The sequence below is a fragment of the Cherax quadricarinatus genome, chromosome 19, assembly GCF_038502225.1.
Source record: "Cherax quadricarinatus isolate ZL_2023a chromosome 19, ASM3850222v1, whole genome shotgun sequence".
Lineage (NCBI taxonomy): Eukaryota > Metazoa > Arthropoda > Malacostraca > Decapoda > Parastacidae > Cherax > Cherax quadricarinatus.
This window is the reverse complement of record NC_091310.1, coordinates 6,668,526-6,695,601: the sequence shown is the minus strand read 5'-3', so window position 1 is coordinate 6,695,601 and position 27,076 is coordinate 6,668,526. Positions and strand designations below refer to the sequence as shown.

The 27,076-nt window shown below is 38.6% G+C and overlaps 1 protein-coding gene across 1 annotated transcript in view; it reads left to right on the top strand.

Annotated features, from left to right (window-relative positions):
• PIG-G (phosphatidylinositol glycan anchor biosynthesis class G) overlaps positions 1-27,076 on the top strand; it is a gene marked incomplete at its 3' end in the record, with an annotated part of 258,420 nt that overhangs the window by 99,795 nt on the left and 131,549 nt on the right. The window contains 1 exon segment of the mRNA XM_070086539.1: positions 277-486. Coding sequence (XP_069942640.1) covers positions 277-486 — 210 coding nt within the window.

Here is a 27,076-nt window from a genome sequence, read left to right as displayed (position 1 = left end):
AGACAATAAAGCACATAGTGTTCTAGATGGTGACCATGGGTCTGGTCACATATTTTACATGTTTTGATCTTCTTATCTGTGTCTGCCAAACTGCCAGAAGTACTTGTAACCAAGCCTAAGCCTGGCCACTACAGCATCAGTCAGTCTGTTCACACTGCAAGTTACTCCATACCAGGGTTAAGTTAAATAAAGTTGATAATATTGTTTTTGTTAGTCTAGTGATAAGTAGCAGTCCAGGGTTAAGTTAATGTAAGTTGCTAACATTGTTTTTGTTAGTCTTTGGTGACAGGTAGCATTCCAGGCTTCATGGACATCATTGAGAACTTTGGTGCGAGCGAGCTGAGTGAGGATAACTTGATCAGACGGTGGGTAGACGCTGGCAAGCGCATTCACTTCTACGGTGACGACACCTGGATTAAGCTTTTTCCTTCGCATTTTACCAAATACGATGCTGTGACTTCTTTCTTTGTTGCTGACTATACGGAGGTAAGATGTGTCTTAGTGTCTCTTACTGTTACTTTCTTTTTTATTGAATATACAAAGGTAAGATGTGTATTAATGTCTCTTACTGTTATTTTCTTTGTTGCTGACTATGCAGAGGTAAAATGTATGTTAAAATCTCCTAGACATTAAAACAAAAGACAAGACAAAACAAAAGTTTATTTCTTTGCAAAGGTTGCAGTGTGTGTTTACAATTCATACTTTGTTTTTTACAAAGAAAGCCACTATCATGCTGAGGCATTTCAAGTAGACTTAACCTAATACATAAAGCCTACTTAAGTCTAGACAGGTAAAGAGTGGTAAATTTCAAATATTCAATATTTTACTCTCTAATTTATGGTACAAACATACATTTTTGACTTGTAATAATGGTTTAATAGATAAAGGATAATAAAATATTTGTTAGAGTTGCTTCAAATTTGGTTAGAGATTAGCATAGCATGGGATTTGCAGAGCATGAGAGATGAGATGATTTTTAAGCATAGTCTTAAATTAATTTGTGGGCAGGGGACCTCTTGCTGGTTCAGGCAAAGAGTTGCAGATCTTCGGGCCCTTTATGTGCATTGCATTTTTGCTTAGTGTGAGATGGACACAAGGGATGTCAATAAGTGTTTTGTGCCTTGTGTTATGCTCGTGTGTTCTGTTGTAGCTGTCTAGAAGTTTGAGCGGAAGGTTTATATTGGAGTTTAAGGTTCAGCTAAGGAAGATAGTTATGTGGATTGGCTAGAGAATCCCACGCCAAATATTTTACTCCTTGGCGATTTTAATCTCCCTTATGTAAAATGGAAGATGGCGCAACGTAATGTTATACCAGAAATATCTTCAGGAAGCACCCTTGCTCAACAGGCATGTACCAGGGAACTAGTAAGGCTTCGTGAAAAGTATTCATTAACCCTTTGACTGTCGCAACCCTAAATCCTGACATGTCTCTTGGGCTTGAAAAATTTTTGAAAAAAAAAAAAATGATTTTCTCTTATGAAATGATAGAGAATCTTTTCCCAGTGGTAATGACACCAAAAGAATGAAATTTGAGGGCTGAAGAGGGGTTGTTGAGGTGGTTTGGTCATTTAGAGAGAATGGATCTAAGTAGACCTAGGTAATAGGTTGGTAGACAGCAACCGCCCAGGGAGGTACAGTACTACCGTCCTGCCAAGTGAGTGTAAAACAAAAGCCTGTAATTGTTTTACATGATGGTAGGATTGATTGCTAGTGTCCTTTTTTTCTGTCTCATAAACATGCAAGATTTCAGGTATGTCTTGCTACTTCTACTTGAACTTAGGTCACACTACACATACATATAAAAGCACATATACAGGAAGGCCCCGCTTTATGGCGTTTCACTTTACGGCGTTCCGCTAATACGGACATTTCAAATTATGACCAAAACTCGCTATACGGCTCCCCCCACCTGACTTTCTAATACGGTCACCGTGCCCCACCCTGTTTGTTTACACTCTCCATGAGCTCAGTAAGCACTAAGTCTCTCCATTTTGTCTGGAAACTCCAAAATTTCAAATGTTTTTAAAAGTTATTTCATATTTTATATACTCTGATAATTATACTTATGTATACCTGTACCTAAATAAACTTACATACTGTGCTGGCATGCAGGTACACATTAAAATTGGTAAGTGTCTTATGTCTCCAGACGTCATATTAGTAATGATAATAATAATCATCGAGTCATTTAAATGTCGTATATTACGTTAATATACACATTTTCATTAATCCATCTATGATATTTTTTCAAAATTATATAATAAACACGATGCATAATATATAAATAAGATAAATACACCCCACAGTAGAATAAATAAACATAAATGTGAGATGTGGTAGCAGACGACTTGCACAAGTGACGCCATATTAGAAATGATAATAATAATAATAATAACAATACTCACCGAGTCTCATTAAATGTCGTATATTACGTTAATATACACATTTTCATTAATCCATCCATGATATTTTTTTCAAAATTATATAATAAACACGATACATAACATAAAAAGATGATAAATACACCCCACAATAGAATAAATAAACATAAATATAAGATGTGGGAGCCACATAACTTGTACAAGTGACGGCAAGAATAACATTTTCTCTAATCTAACATAAGAGAAAATGTGTTACTGGGGGTAACTGTAGAAAATTATTCCTTTCGTATGTATGTAAGTAAGTTTATTCAGGTATACACAAATACAGTTACATAGATTATCATACATAACAACATGTGTGTAGAGAACCTAGGATAACCCAAAAAAGTCAGAGTGACTTATTTCCATTGCCTTCACTCAGAGCTTCATTTCTTCTCAAAATGATGTTACATGAGAATGGGAGTGTTCTTCTTTATTAATTCTACCGTATCAATGTAGAGACAACCTGTACACAATGTAACTTGTACACAAACCAGACGTGTACACATCGTTTGTTTACAAAACTTACGTTTGCCTGGTTTGTTTACATAACTCTGCGCCTGTCCCCTCTCATGTACTCATTCTTTCTCTCTCTCATTTATTCGTTTTATCTCATTTACTTACTCCTGACCCTACATTAAGACTACAAATATTTTAAGGTAAGTAATGAGTGAACTGTATATACATTTTATCGCTCTGGGATGCTTAAATATCATAGAATATATGTGTGGGTGGGTTGGCCTGGTATGGTAGCCCGGCTGACTACCATACATACCACACTTGATTTTTTACAATAAATACTACTCATCTCACCCTATATTTTAAGGTAAGTAATGAGCGAACTGTATATACATTTTATCGCTCTGGGATGCTTAAATATCATAGAATAGTATGTGTGGGTGGGGTGGCCTGGTAAGGTAGCCTGGCTGATTACCATACATACCACACTTGATTTCTTACAATAAATACTACTTGTCTCACCCTAGATTAAGACTATAAATATTTTAAGGTAAGTAATGAGTGCACTATGTGTGTATTGTACTTTTTTATTGTTTTTTTGAAGCCTGGTTCTATTGCTAACTTAATATATGTTAGTGTAAACTTGTTATCTAGTGTTTGTATGCATTTATAAGTGGAAAAAAAGGGTGTTCCACTTTACGGCGGTTTCCGCTTTACGGCGGTAGCCTGGAACCTAACCCGCCGTATAAGTGGGGCCCTGCTGTATACACGCCCCTCTGGGTTTTCTGCTATTTTCTTTGTAGTTCTTGTTCTTGTTTATTTCCTCTTATCTCCATGGGGAAGTGGAACAGAATTCTTCCTCTGTAAGCCATGCGTGTTGTAAGAGGCGACTAAAATGCTGGGAGCAAGGGGCTAGTAACCCCTTCTCTTGTATAAATTACTAAATTTGAAAAGAGAAACTTTTGTTTTTCTTTTTGGGCCACCCTGCCTCTGTGGGATACGGCTTGTTTGTTGAAAGAAGAAAGGATCAAAGTAGAATGAGATGGAGAGCATATAAATCTGTAGGGGAAGGAAAGCAGGGTAGGGGTCATCTTCGAAAAGGTTGGAGGATGGGGGTAAAGGAGGTTTTGTGGGGGAGGGGCTTGGACTTCCAGCAAGCGTATGAGCGTATTAGATAGGAGCGAATGGAGATAAATGGTTTTTAGGACCTGACGAGCTGTTGGAGTTGAGCTGGGTAATATTTAGTGAAGGGATTCAGGGAAACCGTTTTTTTTATTTAGCCGGACTTGAGTACAGAAAATGGGAAGTACAATGTCTGAACTTTTAAGGAGAGGTTTGGGATATTGGCAGTTTGGAGGGATATGTCATACAGTGGACCCCTGAGTTTCGTGATTAATCCGTTCCAGAGAATCTGCCGAATGTCGAAATTGCCGAATGGCGAAACCATTTTCCCCATAAGAAATTATGGAAATAAAATTAATCCGTTCCAGACACCCAAAAATATTAACCCCTTCAGGGTCCAAGGCCAAAATCTGAAGTGGTGCTCCAGTGTCCAAGAAATTTTGAAAAAAAAAATTATTTTTTCTTACAGAATTAACCCTTTGAGGGTCGATAGGCCCTCTCCGAAACTCGTTCTCAGGGTCAGCCAAATTTAAAAAAAAAAAAAAATTATTTTCTCTTATGAAAAGATAGAGAATCTTTTCCCGATCATAAAGACACCAAAAGTTTGAAATTTGATAGAAAACTTACGGAATTATGCTCTCGCAAAGTTAGCGGTCTCGGCGATGTTTACGCATCGGCGATTTTGCCCACTTTGAGCCCCATTTTTGGCCAATTTCACTGTACTAGTCGACAAAAAACATGAATATTTCGCTAGAACTCCATTTTTTTCTATCGAATGGGTGCAAGAAACCACCCATTTATAAATTCAACTATCCAGTACAGTGGTCAGAATTTAGCAATTTTGCCAATTTCACACAAATTTCAAAAGATGCCAATTTCCGAATAGGGTCCAGAATAAACAAGAAAGACATTCCTGGCACTAAAATGACATTTCCTCTAGTCATTAGTCACGTCTCAAGGCCCCTCTTATATTCTTTTGCTTTCCACTTTGAATTTTTATTCTCACAAAAATATAAGATTTATTGTTATGCAGACTACTGCATTAGTGTAAAAAATGGTATAAATATTATTGGTGCACTTGTAAAAGAATATTAGACTCACCAGTTGACGTGTATTGCACGCTTGGCACAATTTGTTTACTTTTGAAGTTTGGTAAAAATCGAACATTTCTGCTACTTTGAGCTCAATTTCAAGGCACCTTTCATTGTAAAACCAGTCAAAATCATCTCAATTTCTGTAATATGTCTTCCATTCTATAAAATGAGACCAAGAAAACTAGAATACAACAATAAATACCATACGAAAATACACTGCAAAGTCGCTTATTTATTAAAAAAAAATGGTCAAAGTTTTTTTTTTCTCATTATGCACTGTGTGCTGCAGGATTTTTTTTAGACTGTGCACACTGACCACATATACCCATTCTTTCATATGAAGGCCTACCAGCTTTCTCCCACTAGATTTGAGGCCGCTAGAATTTATGAGTACTAGTACGTCAAAAACCCCATATTTTTGTGAAGGTAATAAAACAAAAAAAAAATTCTGATCAGTACTTACCGAGATACAGCGGCGGGAAGTTGACCCAAAATGACCGGGTGGCGGCAACATCAGTGACTTCTGCAAAATCCCTTTTTTTTTATTTTACGTTTTTTATACTTTTTTCTTTTTCTAATAACATTTGTGGCCTGTGAGCCCAATATAATGTATATTGTATAAGTGTACACTCATTGTATTCAACACAATAACTGCACTAATTTGTTTATCATTATATTGCTTACAAAACTTGTTTACAAGTTTATGATGAAAATATTAGTGCGGTTATTGTGTTGAATACAACGGTACCATATAGTACCATATGGTACAATGGTGCCATAGGGTGCAATGGTACCATATGGTACAATCGCACCATATGATACAATGGTACCATAGGGTACAATATGGTACAATAGCACCATATGATACAATGGTACCATATGGTACAATATGGTACAATGGCACATGATACAATGGTACCATATGGTACAATGGCACCATTTGGTACAATGGTACCTTATGGTACCATGTGGTGCAATGGTACCTTATGGTACCATATGGTGCAATGGTACCATATGGTACAATGGCACCATATGATACAATGGTACCATATGGTACAATGGCACCATATGATACAATGGTACCATATGGTACAGTATGGTACAATGGCACATGATACAATGGTGCCATACGATACAACGGTACCATATGGTACAATGGCACCATTTGGTACAATGATACCTTATGGTACCATATGGTGCAATGGTACTTTATGGTACCACTTGGTACAATGGTACCATATGATACAATGGCAATGGTACCTTATGGTACCATATGGTGCAATGGTACAATGGCACCATTTGGTACAATGATACCTTATGGTACCATATGGTGCAATGGTACTTTATGGTACCATATGGTGCAATGGTATTTGATGGTACCATATGTTGCAATGATACCATATGGTGCATTGTACCATACAGTACAATGATATTATATGGTTCAGTGTACCGTATGGTACTATATGGTACTGTTGTATTCAACACAATACACACACTAATATTTTCATTATTATTTTGTAAACAATAGTTGTTTACAACAAAAATATGCAAGAATGTTATATATTAGTAATGTTCTATTATATATTTACAAGTGTACAGGAACTTGACGTGTTCCTTGAGGTGGATGACAAAGCACTTTGTCTCAGGGAAACTGCAGAGTCAGTAGCTAGCTTGTGTGGCCACTCACTCAGTCTTAGCTGGTGTCTCATGCCACCAACACCTATTGACCATATGGTACACGGTAACATATGTTACAGGGTACCATATGGTACATTGTACTGTATGGTATAGGGTACCATGCAGTACAGGATAACATATGGTGCAGTGTACCATATGGTACAGGGTACCATATGGTACAGGGTACCATATGGTACAGGGTACCATATGGTACAGGGTACCATATGGTACAGGGTACCATATGGTACAGGGTACCATATGCTACAGGGTACCATACAATACAGGACACCATATGGTACAGATACAGGGAAAACTATGGAAATAAGTCACCCTGACTTTTTTGGGTTATCCTAGGATTTTATACGTATGCTGCTATGTATGATAATCTATGTATGTAATTGTATTTCTGTACACCTGAATAAACTTACTCAAGTGCATGTGGCATCATAAGTAAGTTTATTTAGGTATACACAAATAAAGTTACGTAGAATATCATACTTAGCAGCATATGTTTGGAGAACCTAGGATAACCCAAAAGTCAGACAGTCTTATTTCCATTAGGGTCCCTGTACCCTGTACCATATGGTATAATGTACCATATGGCACAATGTGCTATATGGTACATTGTACCATATGGTACCATTGTACCATATGGTACCATATGGTTCAAAACCATAGATTTCTTCTTCAGCTCCACTTCCATCAGTCTTAGAACTGTAAGTTGTGAAGAGGAGAGTCAGAATTCGCCCAAAGAGTGAGTGGGGAGTGAAAGCTTCCTTGCCGCCAAGCACGATAAACAAAGCTACTTTGCCGGCATTCCCACAATGCCAAGCGGGCATCTAGATTTTTTCTATGGTGTGCACAATGACCACCCAGACCCATTCTCTCAGATGTAGACCTACCAGCTTTCTCGCGCTAAATTTGATGCCGCTAGAATTTTGGCATAGATCTACAGTTTGAACCCTGAACGTAAAGCCGTAGATCTACGGGACGGACCCTGAAAGGGTTAAACAATGAGAAATCAAGTACATACATATATAAAATAATAATAACATTACACTTACCTTAACTGAAGACTTCTGGGTGGATGGAAGATGGGAGGAGGGGATAGGAGGAAAGTGTACACTATTGTTTGGAAGGAGAATCTCCTTCCATTAGGACTTCAGGTACCAAGTCCTTATTTGGGGTTACTTCCCTTCTTTGTTTTTTAAAGGCACTGGGAACAACTTGAGAGTCACTGGACCCCTGTCGCACAAAATATCTGTCCAGAGAGCTCTGTTTCTGGCGTTTGAGATTTGTCTGAAGTGGGACACAACACTGTCATTGCACATGTTGCCAATACAGCCTGCAACAGCTTTGTTAGGGTGTAGTTCTTAAGTAAATGTTTGCACTTCAGTCCACTTTGCACAGATGTCCTTAATCTTTGAAGAAGGCACCTTCCTCCATCTCTCTTCCTCCTCTGCTGTAATTTCCTGAGCTGTGATCTCTTGCTGTTGCAGATGAAGCTCTTGCAGCTCTTTAGTGGTTAGCTCTTCCCTGTGGTCCTCCACCAACTCTTCCACATCCTTGCCACTCACCTCCAACCCCAGGGACTTCCCCAATGCCACAATAGATTCCACAACTGGCATAGGCTTCTTAGGGTCAGCCCCAAACAATTCAAAATCCCTGTCTTGATTTCCTTCTTGAATTTGATTGTGTTCCTCGCTTTCTTTACCAACGGGCTTGCACTAGCTTTCCTTGGGCCCATGGTGACTTATTTAGCAGTTATTTTTTATTTTTATTATCACACTGGCCGATTCCCACCAAGGCAGGGTGGCCCGAAAAAGAAAAACTTTCACCATCATTCACTCCATCACTGTCTTGCCAGAAGGGTGCTTTACACTACAGTTTTTAAACTGCAACATTAACACCCCTCCTTCAGAGTGCAGGCACTGTACTTCCCATCTCCAGGACTCAAGTCCGGCCTGCCGGTTTCCCTGAACCCCTTCATAAATGTTACTTTGCTCACACTCCAACAGCACGTCAAGTATTAAAAACCATTTGTCTCCATTCACTCCTATCAAACACGCTCACGCATGCCTGCTGGAAGTCCAAGCCCCTCGCACACAAAACCTCCTTTACCCCCTCCCTCCAACCTTTCCTAGGCCGACCCCTTCCCCGCCTTCCTTCCACTACAGACTGATACACTCTTGAAGTTATTCTGTTTCGCTCCATTCTCTCCACATGTCCGAACCACCTCAACAACCCCTCCTCAGCCCTCTGGACAACAGTTTTGGTAATCCCGCACCTCCTCCTAACTTCCAAACTACGAATTCTCTGCATTATATTCACACCACACATTGCCCTCAGACATGACATCTCTACTGCCTCCAGCCTTCTCCTCGCTGCAACATTCATCACCCATGCTTCACACCCATATAAGAGCGTTGGTAAAACTATACTCTCATACATTCCCCTCTTTGCCTCCAAGGACAAAGTTCTTTGTCTCCACAGACTCCTAAGTGCACCACTCACTCTTTTTCCCTCATCAATTCTATGATTCACCTCATCTTTCATAGACCCATCCGCTGACACGTCCACTCCCAAATATCTGAATACATTCACCTCCTCCATACTCTCTCCCTCCAATCTGATATTCAATCTTTCATCACCTTTAATTTTCTTCTTTTGCACACCCTACCAAATTCATCCACCAATCTCTGCAACTTCTCTTCAGAATCTCCCAAGAGCACAGTGTCATCAGCAAAGAGCAGCTGTGACAACTCCCACTTTGTGTGTGATTCTTTATCTTTTAACTCCACGCCTCTTGTCAAGACCCTCGCATTTACTTCTCTTACAACCCCATCTATAAATATATTAAACAACCACGGTGACATCACACATCCTTGTCTAAGGCCTACTTTTACTGGGAAATAATTTCCCTCTTTCCTACATACTCTAACTTGAGCCTCACTATCCTCGTAAAAACTCTTCACTGCTTTCAGTAACCTACCTCCTACACCATACACTTGCAACATCTGCCACATTGCCCCCCTATCCACCCTGTCATACGCCTTTTCCAAATCCATAAATGCCACAAAGACCTCTTTAACCTTATCTAAATACTGTTCACTTATATGTTTCACTGTAAACACCTGGTCCACACACCCCCTACCTTTCCTAAAGCCTCCTTGTTCATCTGCTATCCTATTCTCCGTCTTACTCTTAATTCTTTCAATAATAATTCTACCATACACTTTACCAGGTATACTCAGCAGACTTATCCCCCTATAATTTTTGCACTCTCTTTTATCCCCTTTGCCTTTATACAAAGGAACTATGCATGCTCTCTGCCAATCCCTAGGTACCTTACCCTCTTCCATACATTTATTAAATAATTGCACCAACCACTCCAAAACTATATCCCCACCTGCTTTTAACATTTCTATCTTTATCCCATCAATCCCGGCTGCCTTACCCCCTTTCATTTTACCTACTGCCTCACGAACTTCCCCCACACTCACAAATGGCTCTTCCTCACTCCTACAAGATGTTATTCCTCCTTGTCCTATACACAAAATCACAGCTTCCCTATCTTCATCAACATTTAACAATTCCTCAAAATATTCCCTCCATCTTCCCAATACCTCTAACTCTCCATTTAATAACTCTCCTCTCCTATTTTTAACTGACAAATCCATTTGTTCTCTAGGCTTTCTTAACTTGTTAATCTCACTCCAAAACTTTTTCTTATTTTCAACAAAATTTGTTGATAACATCTCACCCACTCTCTCATTTGCTCTCTTTTTACATTGCTTCACCACTCTCTTAACCTCTCTCTTTTTCTCCATATACTCTTCCCTCCTTGCATCACTTCTACTTTGTAAAAACTTCTCATATGCTAACTTTTTCTCCCTTACTGCTCTCTTTACTTCATCATTCCACCAATCGCTCCTCTTCCCTCCCGCACCCACTTTCCTGTAACCACAAACTTCTGCTGAACACTCTAACACTACATTTTTAAACCTACCCCATACCTCTTCGACCCCATTGCCTATGCTCTCATTAGCCCATCTATCCTCCAATAGCTGTTTATATCTTACCCTAACTGCTTCCTCTTTTAGTTTATAAACCTTCACCTCTCTCTTCCCTGATGCTTCTATTCTCCTTGTATCCCATCTACCTTTTACTCTCAGTGTAGCTACAACTAGAAAGTGATCTGATATATCTGTGGCCCCTCTATAAACATGTACATCCTGAAGTCTACTCAACAGTCTTTTATCTACTAATACATAATCCAACAAACTACTGTCATTTCGCCCTACATCATACCTTGTATACTTATTTATCCTCTTTTTCTTAAAATATGTATTACCTATAACTAAACCCCTTTCTATACAAAGTTCAATCAAAGGGCTCCCATTATCATTTACACCTGGCACCCCAAACTTACCTACCACACCCTCTCTAAAAGTTTCTCCTACTTTAGCATTCAGGTCCCCTACCACAATTACTCTCTCACTTGGTTCAAAGGCAGTTGCAAGCACAAAAAACAATGGATTATTATGAAACGTATTGTATGAACCCACAGGGTGATGGTCACGTGCTGGTAAACAATGGCACACTGAGTGTGAATGGTGCGGGAGACTGGCTTTGTGTGCACAGTGATGGGCGGATGGGTACCGGACGGTCGCCGAATCACGAGTCCAATGATGAACCACGAGGCTAAATTTTGCCGAAAAAACTTGCCGAAAGTCGATGCTAACGAAACTTGGGTTCACTGTATATATTTATACAGTAGACCCTTGAGTTTCATGATTAATCCATTCCAGAGTGTCTGCCAAGCGACGAAATTGCCTAATGGCGAAACCATTTTTTCCTTAAGAAGCAATGGAAATAAAATTAATCCGTTCCAGACACCCAAAAATATTACAAAAAAAAAAAAATTCAAGTTAAATAAAGATTTACATACAGAAAACAATGAGAAATAAAGTACACACATATATAAAATAATAATAACATTACACTTACCTTTACTGAAAACTTCTTGGTGGATGGAAGACAGGATGTACACTATTGTTTGGAAGGGGAATCCCCTTCCATAAAGACCTCAGGTACCAAGTCCTTATCTGGGGTTACTTTAACTTTTTTGTTGTTTAGTGACACTGGGAACATCTTGAGAGTCACTGGATCCCTGTCACACAGAATATCTGTCCAGGGAGCTCTGTTTCTGGTGTTTCTTTAACCCTTTGAGGGTTTCAGCCCTACTAGTACGGCTTACGCACCAGGGTTTTTGATGTACTAGTACGCCTAAATTCTAGCGCCCTCAAATCTAGTGGGAGAAAGCTGGTAGGCCTACATATGAAAGAATGGGTCTATGTGGTCAGTGTGCACAGTATAAAAAAAATCCTGCAGCACACAGTGCATAATGAGAAAAAAAAATCTTTGACCGTTTTTTTGGAATAAAACAGCGACTTTGCACTGTATTTTCCTATGGTATTTATTGTTGTATTCTAGTTTTCTTGGTCTCATTTTATAGAATGGGAGACATATTACAGAAATTGAGATGATTTTGACTGGTTTTACAATGAAAAGTATCTTGAAATTGAGATCAAAGTAGCAGAAATGTTCGATTTTTACCGAAGTTCAAAAGTAAACAAATCATGCCAGCGTCCAATATACGTCAACTGGTGAGTCTAATATTCTTTCGCAAGTACGCCAATATTATTTATACCATTTTTTACACTAATGCAGTAGTCTGCATAACAATAAATCTTCTATTTTTTGTGAGAATAAAAATTTAAAGTGGAAAGCAAAAGAATGTAAGAGGGGCCTTGAGACATGACTAATGAACAGAGAAAATGTCATTTTAGTGCCAGGAATGTCTTTCTTGTTTATTCTGGACCCTATTCGGAAATTGGCATTTTTTGAAATTTGTGTGAAATTGGCAAAATTGCTAAATTCTGACCACTGTACTAGATAGTTGAAATCAGTAAATGGGTGGTTTCTTGCAGTCATTCGATAGAAAAAATGGAGTTCTAGCAAAATACTCATGTTTTTTGTCGACTAGTACAGTGGAATTGGCCGAAAATGGGACTCAAAGTGGGCAAGATCGCCGATGCATAAACATCACCAAGACCGCTTACTTCGTGAGAGCATAATTCTGTAAGTTTTCCACCAAATTTCAAACTTTTGATGTCATTATGATCGGGAAAAGATTCTCTATCTTTTCATAAGAGAATTTTTTTTTTTTTTTTTAAATTTGGCCGACCCTGAGAACGAGTCTTGGAGAGGGCCTGTCGACCCTCAAAGGGTTAAGATTTGTCTGAAGTGGGACACAACACTGTCGTTGTACATGTTGCCAACACGGCCTACAACAGCTTTGTCAGGGGGAAGTTCATCCCTAAATAATTGCACTTCAGTCCATTTTGCATAAATGCTCTTAATCTTTGAAGAAGGCACCTTCCTCCATCTGTCTTCCTCCTCCTCTGAAGCAGTTCCCTGAGCTGTGATCTCTTGCTGTTGCTGCTGAAGCTCTTGCAGCTCTGCAGTGGGTAGCTCTTCATCGTGGTCCTCCACCAACTCTTCCACATCCTCGAAACTCACATCCAGCCCCTAACCTTCAAAAATCCTTCTCTTGTACACATTCTGGCCACAATTTTCTCCAAGCAGAATTCAAAGTTCTGCAAGTCACTCCTTCCCAAGCCTTACCTATAAGGTTTATGCAAGTGAGGATGTTGAAGTGATCTTTCCAGAACTCTCTTAGGGTCAATTCAGTGTCCGAGGTCACTTCAAAGCACTTTTGAAACACTGCTTTGGTGTACAGTTTTTTGAAGTTTGAATTGACCTGCTGGTCCATGGGCTGGATGAGAGGAGTTGTATTAGGGGGCAAGAACTTCACCATGATGAAACTAAACTCCCCCACTATTTGCTCTTCCAAGTCTGGAGGATGAGCAGGAGCATTGTCCATTACCAGGAGGCACTTGAGTGGCAATTTATTTTCCAGGAGGTATTTCCTCACACTGGGGCCAAACACTTCATTAAAGCAATCGAGGAAAATTCCCCTTGTGACCCATGCCTTACTGTTTACTTTCCACATCACACACAGATTACTCTTGGCAACACTGTTTTTCTTGAACACTCTGGAATTTTCAGTGATACATCTTCAATTTGCAATCCCCATTAGCATTACTACAAAACATGAGAGTTAGCCTGTCTTTCATAGGCTTGTGTCCTGGGAATGCCGTTTCCTCCTGCATGATGTAGGTCCTCTTTAGCATTTTCTTCCAAAAGAGGCCCATTTCATCACAATTGAACACTTGTTGGGGTTTGAATTCTTCAGTGTCTACATACTCCTTAAACTCCTGTACAAACTTCTCAGCTGCTTTTTTGACAGAACTGGCAGCCTCACTATGCCTTACCACACTGTGTATGCCACTACTCTTCTTAAATCTCTCAAATCAGCCTTTGCTGGCCTTAAAATCACAAGCATCACCACTCGTTGCAGGCATTTTCTTTACCAGATCGTCATGCAACTGCCTTGCCTTTTCACATATTATCGACTGCATAATAATATCTCCTGCTAAATATTTTTGGGTAATCCACACCAGCAGTAACCTTTCCACTTCTTTGAGTCTTTGCGATCTCTTTTTTGTCAGCATATCCACCCCTTTTGCAACAACAGCACACTTTATTTCCTTTCCCTTCACCACGAATGAAGTGATGGTTGAATGGGGTTTGCCATACATCCTGGCAAGTTCTGTAACATGCACTCCTCTCTCACATTTTTCAATGATTTCCCTTTTGAATTTGATCATGTTCCTCACTTTCTTTACCAGAGGGCTGACACTAGATTTCCTTGGGCCCATAGTGTTTAGCAGTTGCAAGCACAAAAAACAATGGATTATTATGAAATGTAGTGTATGAACCCGCGGGGTGATGGCCGCGTGCTGGTAAACAATGGCACACTGAGTGTGAATGGTGCGGGAAACTGGCGTTGTTTGTGCGGTGACAGGCAGAGGCATACCGGATGGTCGCCGAATCATGAGTCCAATCGTGAACCACGAAGCTAAATTTTGCCGTAAAAACTTGCTGAAAATCAGATTTCATGAAAGTCGTAGCCGCTCAACGGTGGGGGTCCACTGTATATGCTTCTAAACTGTTGTATTTGAATGCCTCTGCAAAGATAGTTATTATGTATGAGTGAGGTGAAAGTGTTGAATGATGATGAAAGTATTTTCTTTTTGGGGATTTTCTTTCTTTTTGGGTCACTCAGCCTTGGTGGGAGATGGCCGACTGGTTAAAAAAAAAAAAAGTAGTAATAATAATAATAAAAATATCTATTTACTACAAGTACATGTACATGGTATACAGACCTAGCTGACATCAGTGACATACTACTATATAGAAATCCCCTTTTTATGCTAAGCATTTCAGGCAAATTAGGTCAGTGCCCCAGGATAAGACCCACACTAGTTCACTAACACCCAGGTACCCATTTACTGATGGGTGAACATAAACAACAGGTGTAGAGAAGCACGCCCAATGTTTCTACCCTGACTGGGAATCGAATATTTAACAAAAATCGTATATGGGTAGCCCAAGCCAGGTACTAAAAATAAACCACTTTGTCTGACTTTTTTGGATTACTCTAGGTTCTCTACACATATGCTGCTATGTGTAATAATCTGTGTAGAGAAAAATAGCTTTTTTGTTTCAGTTTTATGGTGCAGTATGAGTGTTTATCACAGCCCTGTTCTATACTCCGTTTTCTCTAATATAATCCCCCAAGACAGGGATAGGAGAATGGTACTTGTATCCCATATCCTCTTCACACCTCCATCAAACTGCTCAGTATTATGCCGAATATTATTTATTCTGGAGTATTTAACATTTTTTATGTTATTTATATTGTTTATTATGTTATATTAGATCAATTGTGATAGGCAAATAAGCCATGTTGATATTAGCGTAATAATAAAGTATATTCCCCTGCATCACGAGACTGAGCTCATGGCAGCAGACAGTGGCTTCAAAGCCACCTTATCTTTAACCCTTTGAGGGTTTCGGTCGTACTAGTACGGCTTACGACCCAGGGTTTTTGGCGTACTAGTACGTCTAAATTCTAGCGCCCTCAAATCTAGTGGGAGAAAGCTGGTAGGGCTACATATGAAAGAATGGGTCTATGTGGTTAGTGTGCACAGTATAAAAAAAATCCTGCAGCACACAGTGCATAATGAGAAAAAAAAAACTTTGACCGTTTTTTTGGAATAAAACAGCGAATTTGCACTGTATTTTCATATGGTATTTATTGTTGTATTCTAGTTTTCTTGGTCTCATTTTATAGAATGAAAGACATATTACATTAATTGAGATGATTTTGACTGGTTTTACAATGAAAAGTACCTTGAAATTGAGCTCAAAGTAGCAGAAATGTTCGATTTTTACCAAAGTTCAAAAGCAAACAAATCATGCCAGCGTCCAATACACGTCAACTGGTGAGTCTAATATTCTTTCGCAAGTGCGCCAGTATTATTTATACCATTTTTTTCACGAATGCAGTAGTCTGCATAACAGTAAATCTTCTATTTTTTGTAAGAATAAAAATTCAAAGTGGAAAGCAAAAGAATGTAAGAGGGGCTTTGAGACGTGACTAATGAACAGAGGAAATGTCATTTTAGTGCCAGGAATGTCTTTCTTGTTTATTCTGGACCCTATTTGGAAATTGGCATCTTTTGAAATTTGTGTGAAATTAGCAAAATTGCTAAATTCTGACCACTGGACTGGATAGTTGAAATTGATAAATGGGTGGTTTCTTGCACACATTCGATAGAAAAAATGGAGTTCTATGAAATATTCATGTTTTTTGTCAACTAGTACAGTGGAATTGGCCGAAAATGTGGCTCAGAGTGGGCAAAATCGTCGATGCGTAAACATTGCAGAGACCGCTTACTTCGCAAGAGCATAATTCCGCAAGTTTTTTATCAAATTTCAAACTTTTGGTGTCATTATGATCGAGAAAAGATTCTCTATCTTTTCATAAGAGAAAATTATTTTTTTTTTTTAAATTTGGCCGACCCTGAGAACGAGTCTCAGAGAGGGCCTGTCGACCCTCAAAGGGTTAATGGACAATGTACTGTGTAGGTGCTTTACACAACGAGAAGCATTTCTTTTCTTCGTTTGAACCATGGCTAGGGCTAAAAGTAAGCAGGTTTTAACAATAAATAGAGACAAAGAAATTGGAATGAATTATGCAGCAAGTAGCACCCTCAAACAGTACCAGAAGGTTGTTGTGGCAACCCTGGAAATTTGAAATGATGCTAGCCAAAATTAGTACTGAATAACTGATGGAACCGGATGTCTGATTGCCTGATTTGTGATGGCAGACCTGTATAATCTTTCCTAGCTTGAAATCATAGAACCAGTTAAAGTACTCAAGAAATCCCAATTAACCTAAGATCACTAAATCGGTTTAAAGTATTAGTACACACCTAAAATATTGCTATTGTATATTGTGCTAGTTGTAAATTTTTTTTTTTGCTACCCCCTCTACTGTAAATTTTTCTAATTATACAGTGGACCCCCGCATAACAATATTAATCCGTTCCTGAGAGCTCATTGTTATGCGAAATTATCGTTATGCGAATGAATTTTCCCCATAAGAAATAATGGAAATCAAATTAATCCGTGCAAGACACCCCAAAGTATGAAAAAAAAAAAATTACCACATGAAATATTAATTTTAATACACACAAACTGAAAAAGGCATGCACAGTTACATGACACTTACCTTTATTGAAGATCTGGTGATGATTGATGGGATGGGAGGAGGAGAGAGTCTTAGTGTTTAGAAGGGGAATCCCCTTCCATTAAGACTTGAGGTGTCAAGTCCTTTTCTGGGGTTACTTCCCTTCTTCTTTTAATGCCACTAGGACCAGCTTCAGAGTCACTGGACTTCTGTCGCACAACACATCTGTCCATGGTGGCCTGTACCTCTCGTTCCTTTATGACTTTCCTAAAGTGTTTCACAACAGTGTCAGTGTAATAGTCACCAGCACGGCTTGCAATAGCTGTGTTAGGGTGATTGTCATCAAAAAAGGTTTGCACTTTAAGCCACATTCCACACATTTCCTTAATCTTTGAAGTAGGCAACTTCTTCAATTTCTCTCTCTCCTCCTCCGAAGCAGTTTCCTCAGGTCTGGCCTCTTGCTGTTGAAGTTGATCTAGCAGCTCATCAGTGGTTAGTTCTTCATTGTCCTCCTCCACCAACTCTTCCACATCATCCCCACTAACCTCCAACCCCAAGGACTTTCCCAGTGCCACAATGGATTCCTCAACTGGCATAGGATTCCCAGGGTTAGCCTCAAACCCTTCAAAATCCCTTTGGTCTACACATTCTGGCCACTGTTTCTTCCAAACAGAGTTCAAGGTCCTCTTAGTCACTCCCTCCCAAGCCTTACCTATAAGGGTTACACAATTGAGGATATTGAAGTGATCTCTCCAAAACTCTCTTAGAGTCAATTGAGTTTCTGAGGTCACTACAAAGCACCTTTCAAACAGAGCTTTTGTGTACAGTTTTTTGAAGTTTGCAATAACCTGCTGGTCCATGGGCTGCAGGAGAGGAGTGGTATTAGGAGGCAAAAACTTCACCTTAATGAAGCTCATGTCCCCATAAAGTCGCTCTGCCACGTCTGTAGGATGACCAGGGGCATTGTCTAACACCAGGAGGCACTTAAGGTCTAATTTCTTTTCAGTTAGGTAATCTTTCACATTGGGGGCAAATGCTTGGTGTAACCAGTCATAGAAAAAGTCCCTAGTGACCCATGCCTTACTGTTTGCCCTCCACAGCACACACAAATTAGCCTTGAGGATATTCTTTTGCCTGAACGCTCTGGGAGTTTCAGAGTAATACACTAATAAAGGCTTCACTTTGCAATCACCACTAGCATTGGAACACATCAACAGAGTAAGCCTGTCTTTCATAGGCTTATGTCCTGGGAGTGCCTTTTCCTCCTGAGTAATGTAGGTCCTGCTTGGCATTTTCTTCCAAAACAGGCCTGTTTCATCACAATTAAACACTTGTTCAGGTTTCAGTCCTTCACTGTCTATGTACTCCTTGAATTCCTGCACATATTTTTCAGCTGCTTTTTGGTCCGAACTGGCAGCCTCAGCATGCCTTGTCACACTATGTATGCCACTACGCTTCTTAAATCTCTCAAACCAACCTTTGCTGGCCTTAAATTCACTCACATCATCACTAGTTGCAGGCATTTTTTTAATTAAATCCTCATGCAACTTCCTAGCCTTTTCGCTTATGATCACTTGAGAGATGCTATCTCCTGCTATCTGTTTTTCATTTATCCATACCAATAAGAGTCTCTCAACATCTTCCATCACTTGCGATCTCTGTTTCGAAAACACAGTTGAACCTTTGGCAAGAACAGCTTCCTTGATTGCCGTTTTGTTGGACACAATAGTAGCGATGGTTGATTGGGGTTTACTATACAACCTGGCCAGCTCAGAGACACGCAATCCACTTTCATACTTAGCAGTGATGTCTTTCTTCATCTCTATAGTAATTCTCACCCTTATTCCTGTAGGGTTGGCGCTAGAAGCTTTCTTGGGGCCCATGGTCACTTATTTTGCAGATAAAATCACCAAAAACACTGTAATAATACGAAATGTTCCGATTGTATGCTTGGATGTTACCGCAGAGGCTGGCTGGTAAACAATGCCACTGGCGGAACATGTGAGGCTGGCTCAGGTCGCGCATTAGATGCGTCTCGGACGAATAACGTTGAACGGGTTTTTTAGTGGTATGTGAGGCAAAATCTTAGCGATAAAATGTATCGGTATGCGGATTTAACGTTATGTGATGCCAACGGTATGCGGGGGTCCACTGTATTTTTTCCTACTAGTTCTCTTTTTGTAATAATACATAATTAAAATTTACCACTCCATAACTTAAGTCTAGTTTTAAGTAGAGTATGATTATTAAAATTAGTCTGCCTGAAATTCTTGTGCATGATAGTGGCTTTCTTTGTACTTAAGCCTTTCACTGTTGGTCCCGTATTATTATGGCTTTCAAGCCAGTGTCGGTCCCATAATAGTACACCAAAATTCTAGCAGCTTCCAGTCTTGTGGGAGAAAGCTGGTAGGCCTACATTTGAGAGAACTGGTCTGAGTAGTCAGTGTGTGCAGTATAAAGAATCCTGAAGCACGCTGTGCATAGTGAGAATATAACTCCGACTGTGTGTTTTGTTTAAAACAGCGACTTTGTGGTGTATTTTTGTATGGTATTTATGGTTGTATTCTCATTTTTGTGGTCTTGTTTGATAGAATGGAAGACATATTACAGAACTATAGATAATTTTAAATGGTTTATGCAATAAAAGTGCAGTGGAACCTCTACTTGCAAGCGTGTCCACATGCGAGTTCTCCCAAACACGAGCAGTCGATGGGTCGATTTTTTGCTTCCATACGCGAGCAAAATTTCCACAAGCGAGCAGACCTCAAGGCAGGTTCCTTGACACTGGTGAGGGGCTCTTGCTCTTGATCTCGGGAATTGTATCTCATTTGTTTGTTGGACTATCTTACTGAAACTTGGGCAATGTATGAGGGAAAGATGCTTCTTAACATACTCCAAAAATGAAAGAAATCTAAGCATAAATAATGCAGTTCACTTCTCAGCAATTAGCCACCCCTTAGTGGTAATTTCGAATGGTTTTTATGGTTGTATTCTCGTTTTTTTGGTCTCATTTGATAGAATGGAAGATATAATACTGAAATAGATACGATTTTGTTTGCTTTCACGACGAAAAAGTGCCTTGAAATTGAGCTCAACCTAGGAGAAATGGTCCATTGCTTGGCTGTTTCCGAGTAAACAAATGATGTCACTGTCCATTCCAATATGCAGTCGTGAATGGGTTGACATATTTATACAATTATTGCAATAAGGAATAACAGTAAATCTTAATGTTTTTTGTGTGAATAAAAATTACAAATAATTTATGTAATAATAATAAAAATAATAATAATGATAATAATAATAATAATAATAATAATAATAATAATAATAATAATAATAATAATAATACATAATATGTATAATAATAATATGAATAATAACAATATGTATAATAATAATAATAATAATAATAATAATAATAATAATAATAATAATAATAATAGTATAATACAATAATAATAATAATAATAATAGTAATATAATATGTATAATAATAATACATATCCTAGGTAGTAGGTTGGTTAACAGCAACCGCCCAGGGAGGTACTACCATCCTGCCAAGTGAGTGTACAACAAAAGCCTGTAATTGTTTTACATGATGGTAGGATTGCTGGTGTCTTTTGTCTGTCTCATAAACATGCAAGAGTTCAGGTACGTCTTGCTACTACTACTTGCACTTTGGTCACACTACACATACATGTACAAGCATATATATACACACACCCCTCTTTCTAGTTCTTGTTCTTGTTTATTTCCTCTTACCTCCATGGGGAAGTGGAACAGAATTCTTCCTCCGTAAGCCATGCGTGTTGTAAGAGGTGACTAAAATGCTGGGAGCAAGGGGCTAGTAACCCCTTCTCCTGTATATACAGTGGAACCTCAAAAATCAAACTTAATCCATTCCAGGAGCTAGTTCTAAATTCGAAAAGTCTGAAATTCGAAGCAATATTTCCCATAAGAAATAATGGAAATACAATTAATCCGTTCCAGAAACCCAAAAATATTCACAAAAAAATACATTTTATAGAGATTAATTACAGTTTTACATCCACACAACAAATGCTATAGTCTTTAATTATGTATAGTAATATAAAATAACATTTTTACTTATCTTAATTGAAGATTGGTGATGGCATCTGGAAGATAGGGAGGAGGAGAGAGGGAGTTGAGGTTATTGTTTGGAAGGAGAATCCCCCTCCATGAGGACTTCCGGTATCAAAGCCTTCTCTGGGGTTGCTTCCCTTCTCTGTATTTTAATGCCACTAGGACCAGCTTGAGAGTCATTGGACCCCAGTCTCACAAAATAACTGTGTACAGTCCTCTGTTTCTGTCTCACAAAATAACTATCCACAGTCGTCTGTTTCTGTCTCACAAAATAACTGTCCACAATCGTCTATTTGTCTCACAAAATAACTCCACAGTCGTCTGTTTCTGTCTCACAAAATAACTCCACAGTCGTCTGTTTCTGTCTCACAAAATTACTGTCCACAGTCGTCTGTTTCTGTCTCACAAAATAACTGTCCACAATCGTCTGTTTGTCTCACAAAATAACTCCACAGTCGTCTGTTTCTGTCTCACAAAATAACTGTCCACAGTCGTCTGTTTCTGTCTCACAAAATAACTGTCCACAATCGTCTGTTTGTCTCACAAAATAACTCCACAGTCGTCTGTTTCTGTCTCACAAAAAAGCTGTCCACAGTCGTCTGTTTCTGTCTCACAAAATTACTGTCCACAGTCGTCTGTTTCTGTCTCACAAAATTACTGTCCACAGTCGTCTGTTTCTGTCTCACAAAATAACTGTCCACAATCGTCTGTTTGTCTCACAAAATAACTCCACAGTCGTCTGTTTCTGTCTCACAAAATAACTGTCCACAGTCGTCTGTTTCTGTCTCACAAAATAACTGTCCACAATCGTCTGTTTGTCTCACAAAATAACTCCACAGTCGTCTGTTTCTGTCTCACAAAAAAGCTGTCCACAGTCGTCTGTTTCTGTCTCACAAAATAACTGTCCACAGTCGTCTGTTTCTGTCTCACAAAATAACTGTCCACAATCGTCTGTTTGTCTCACAAAATAACTCCACAGTCGTCTGTTTCTGTCTCACAAAAAAGCTGTCCACAGTCGTCTGTTTCTGTCTCACAAAATAACTGTCCACAGTCGTCTGTTTCTGTCTCACAAAATAACTGTCCACAGTCCTCTGTACATCCTGGCAAGCTCAACAAGTCTCACTCGAATCTCATACTTTTGTATTATTTCTTTCTTCACATCTATGGTGTTTCTCACTTTCTTTACCACAGGGGTACCACTAGCAAGTTTCTTTGGGCCCATGGCAGCTTATTTCACAGTCACACAAGCACTAAACACAATGAAATAATCGTTAAATGTGAGAATGAGAGCGCAGGTTACTGTTCACTCAAGCATAAACAAAGCTAGACTGCTCATGGCGCCTGCGCGGTGACACGGACAGAGCGGGCCAGCGGACAGGTCCTGTACCTGGCGGTCCGAAATTAGAGGCGCGTTCAATAATTGGGACACAGTTTGTCTGAAAAAATGGTCTTATTTTCGAAACGTTCGATATTTGATACGTTCGATTTTTGAGGTTCCACTGTATTACTAAATGTAAAAGGAGAAACTTTCATTTTTCCTTTTGGGCCACCCCGCCTCGGTGGGATACGGCCGGTGTGTTGAGAGAGAGAGAGAATAATACATATATAATAATAATGTACTACATATAATACGTAATTATAATAAGAGACGGCTTCAAAAGGCCGTCACTAGATGGCAGTGTTTACCAAAACAAAGAGGGAGCGGTTGTGGCCGTCTCCACCTGTTACATAATGACATATTTTATTCATTCTAGAGTATATATCGTGTTTCTATGCTATTTATATTGTCTGTTATGTCATATTAGATGAACTGTGATATATAAATCAGCCGTATAGATGATATTAGTGAAATTATTCATGAAGTATTTTGCCCGGTCTCCAGACAAACGCTCCTCCACCGCCGACACTGCCCATACCACTACATGAATGACATATTTTATTCATTCTAGAGTATATATCATGTTTCTATGTTATTCATATTGTTTGTTATGTCATACTAGATGAACTCTGATAGATAAAAAAGCCGTATAGATGATATTAGCGAAATTATTCATGAAGTATTTTGCCCGGTGTCCAGACAAACTCTCGTCCACCACGGACACTGCCCATACCACTACATGAATGACATATTTTATTCATTTTAGAGTATATATCAGGTTTCTATGTTATTTACATTGTTTATTTTTTCATATTAGATGAAGTGAGATAGATAAATAAGCCATTGAGTTGATATAGCAAAATTATTGAAGTACAGAATTCCACTGGAATGGATTAATTGCATTTCAATTAATTTAAATGAGGAAAATTGACTCTGCAAACGAGCAAATCCAGTTGCGAGCAAGGTCATGGAACGGATTAAACTTGCAAGTAGAGGTTCCACTGTACCTTGAAATTGAGCTCCAATTAGCAGAAATGTTCGATTTTTCCGACATTCAGGAGTAAACAAATCACATCACACATCCAATAATCATCATCTGGTGTGTCTGATATACTCTCACAAATGTGCTGATATTATTTATATCATTTTTACAGTAATGAAGTAGTCTGCATAACAGTAAATCTTCTATTTTTTGAATGAATAGAAATTCAAAATGGAAAGCAAGCGTAATACAAGAGGGGCCTGGGGATGTGACTAATGAACAGACAAAATGTTATTTTTGTGCAAGGAATATTTGCATTGTTAATTCTGGACCCTATTTTGAAATTGGCCTTGAATTGTTTATGAAATTAGCCAAATTACCAATTTCTGATCACTTTATTGGGTAGTTGCATTTGGTAAATGGGTGGTTTCTTGTACTCAGTCAATAGAACAAATGGAGTTCTAGCAAAATTGGTATGAGTTTGGTTGACTGGAACAATAGAATTGGCCAAAAATAGGGCTCAAAGTAGGCATAATTGCTGATGAGTAAATATTGGCAGCAAATAAAGCAGCAGGATTTTAAGGGGTATATAGAGGCTGAAAAATTAAATCCCCATGAGTGTTCAATTGTGATGAAACAGGCCTGTTTAGGAAGAAAATGCCAAACGGGGCCTACATTACTCAGGAGGAAAAGGCATTCCCAGGACACAAGCCAGAAAAGGACTTGTTACCTGAAGTCTTTATGGAAGGGGATTCCCCTTCCAAACAATAGAACACCTTCATCCTCTGCCTTCCTCCTGTCTCATCACCCATCAACAAGTCCACAATGAAGGTAAGTGTGATGTTATTATTGTTTTATTCATCATGTATCATTGTTTTCTGTGTAGGGAAATGCATATTTCATGCAAAAAATTATTTTGTTTAATACTTTTGGGTATCTGGAACGGATTAATTGGATTTCCATTATTTCTTATGGGGAAAATTAATTCGGTTAAAGGCTAAATCGGTTAAAGGCTAACTCTCTGGAATGGATTAAAGGCTTTAACCGAGGGTCCACTGCATTTAAATTTGAATGCTTGGATAGCTCTTATGGTGTCGGTCCCATTGTATAACAGCTTTGAAGCCATTGTTGGTCCTGTGGTTTGACACTATGAGCTTAGCTCACTCAGATAAACTGAGTGGTAAATTTGGGCCTAGATATGAAAGAATGGGTCTGTGCAGTAAGTGCGAACCATTTAAAAAAAAAAATCCAGCAGCACACAATGCATGAGGAAAAAAAAGCTATGACCCTGTTTTTTATTAAAAACAGCAGTTTTTTAGTGTATTTTTGTATGTTTTTTAGGATGGTGTTCTCGTTTCTTGGTCTATTTGATAGAATGGAATATATATTACAGAAATAGAGATAATTTTGATTAGTTTCAGGGCTGAAACTAGCTTGAAATAGTTATGGACTGGAATAATGGAATTGGCCAAAAACAACGCAAAGTGGGCGATATCACTTATGTGTAAATATCGCTGAGACTGCTAACTTTCCGAGAGCATAATTTTGTAAGTTTTTCCATATGTTTTTTATAGCTGTATTTGCGATTTCTTGGTCTCATTTGATAGAATGGAAGATATATTACAGAAATAAAGATTTTGATTGGTTTTAGTACTGGAAATCGCTTGAAACTGAGCTCAAAGAAGCAGAAATGTTCAATTTTTGCCAAAGTTCAACAGTAAACAAATGACCTCACATGTCTAATACACGCCATCTGGTGGGTCTAATTTACATTCACAAATGTGGTGATATTATTTATACAATTATTACAATATTGCTAAACAGTAAATCTTCTATTTTTTTATTTGAATAAAAATGCATTATGTGAATAAAAAATCAAAATGGAATTCATTTGTAAAGCCTGAAAACGTAACTAATGAACAGAGGAATTGTTAGTTTAGTGCCTGGAATGCCTGCATTGTTTATTCTGGACCTTGTTTTGAAATTAGAATACACCTACCATCCGACTTACGACCTGCTCGACTTACGACCACTCGACTTACGACCGTGTTTTTTATGCCAAATTTCTGGGAAATAAACAACTACACCTACCATCCGACTTACGACCGAGCTTGGTTCCGATAAACCGGTCGTAAGTCGAAATGGTCGTAAGTCGAACTTTACTACTGAATATCAACATCACATTTTTGTAATGACTTTATTTCATTGTTTTATTTTGGTATTTCATGTTTTACTTTACTTTTTATGTTGTTAGTAATGTATTTTATTCTGTAAGGTTTAGGATAAACACTGTGTACAACACAAATAGTTGTTTATTTCCCAGAAATTTGGCATAAAAAACAAGGTCGTAAGTCGAGTGGTCGTAAGTCGAGCAGGTCGTAAGTCGGATGGTAGGTGTATTTGTGTTGCACACAGTGTTTATCCCAAACCTTGCAGTACTAACAACATAAAAAGTAAAGTAAAACATGAAATACCAAAATAAAACAATAAAATAAAATCATTACAAAAATGTTTTGTTGATATTCAGTAGTAAAGTTCGACTTACGACCATTTCGACATACGACCGGTTTCTCGGAACTGAACTCAGTCGTAAGTCGGATGGTAGGTGTATTTTGAGCTTTGCATTAAATTGGACAAATTACTAATTTCCGATCACTTTATTTTGTAGTTGAAACAGTTGACTTGGTAATTTCGTGTGCTCAATCGATAGAAGTAATAAAAGTGAAATAGCTAAGAATTTGGTCGACTGGAATAATGTAATTGGCCTAAAATGGAAGTCAAAGTCGGCAAAATCGTTGATGCGTAAATATCACAGACACATCAAAATTCGCGAGAGCATAATTTCGTCAGTTTTCCATCAAATTTCGTACTTTTTGTTTTATTGCCTTCAGAAAAAGATTCTCTAACATTTCATAAGAAAAAATAACAAAATTATTTTTTGAAAATTCATGGACCCTGGTGCGCACTTCGAAATTTGGCAGAATGATTGAGTTTGGGCTATTAACCCTTTCAGGGTCCGTCCCGTAGATCTACGGCTTTACGTTCAAGGTCCAAACCGTAGATCTACGTCATGAGCTCAGCTCACTCTGATAAACTGTGAGTGGTACATTTGGG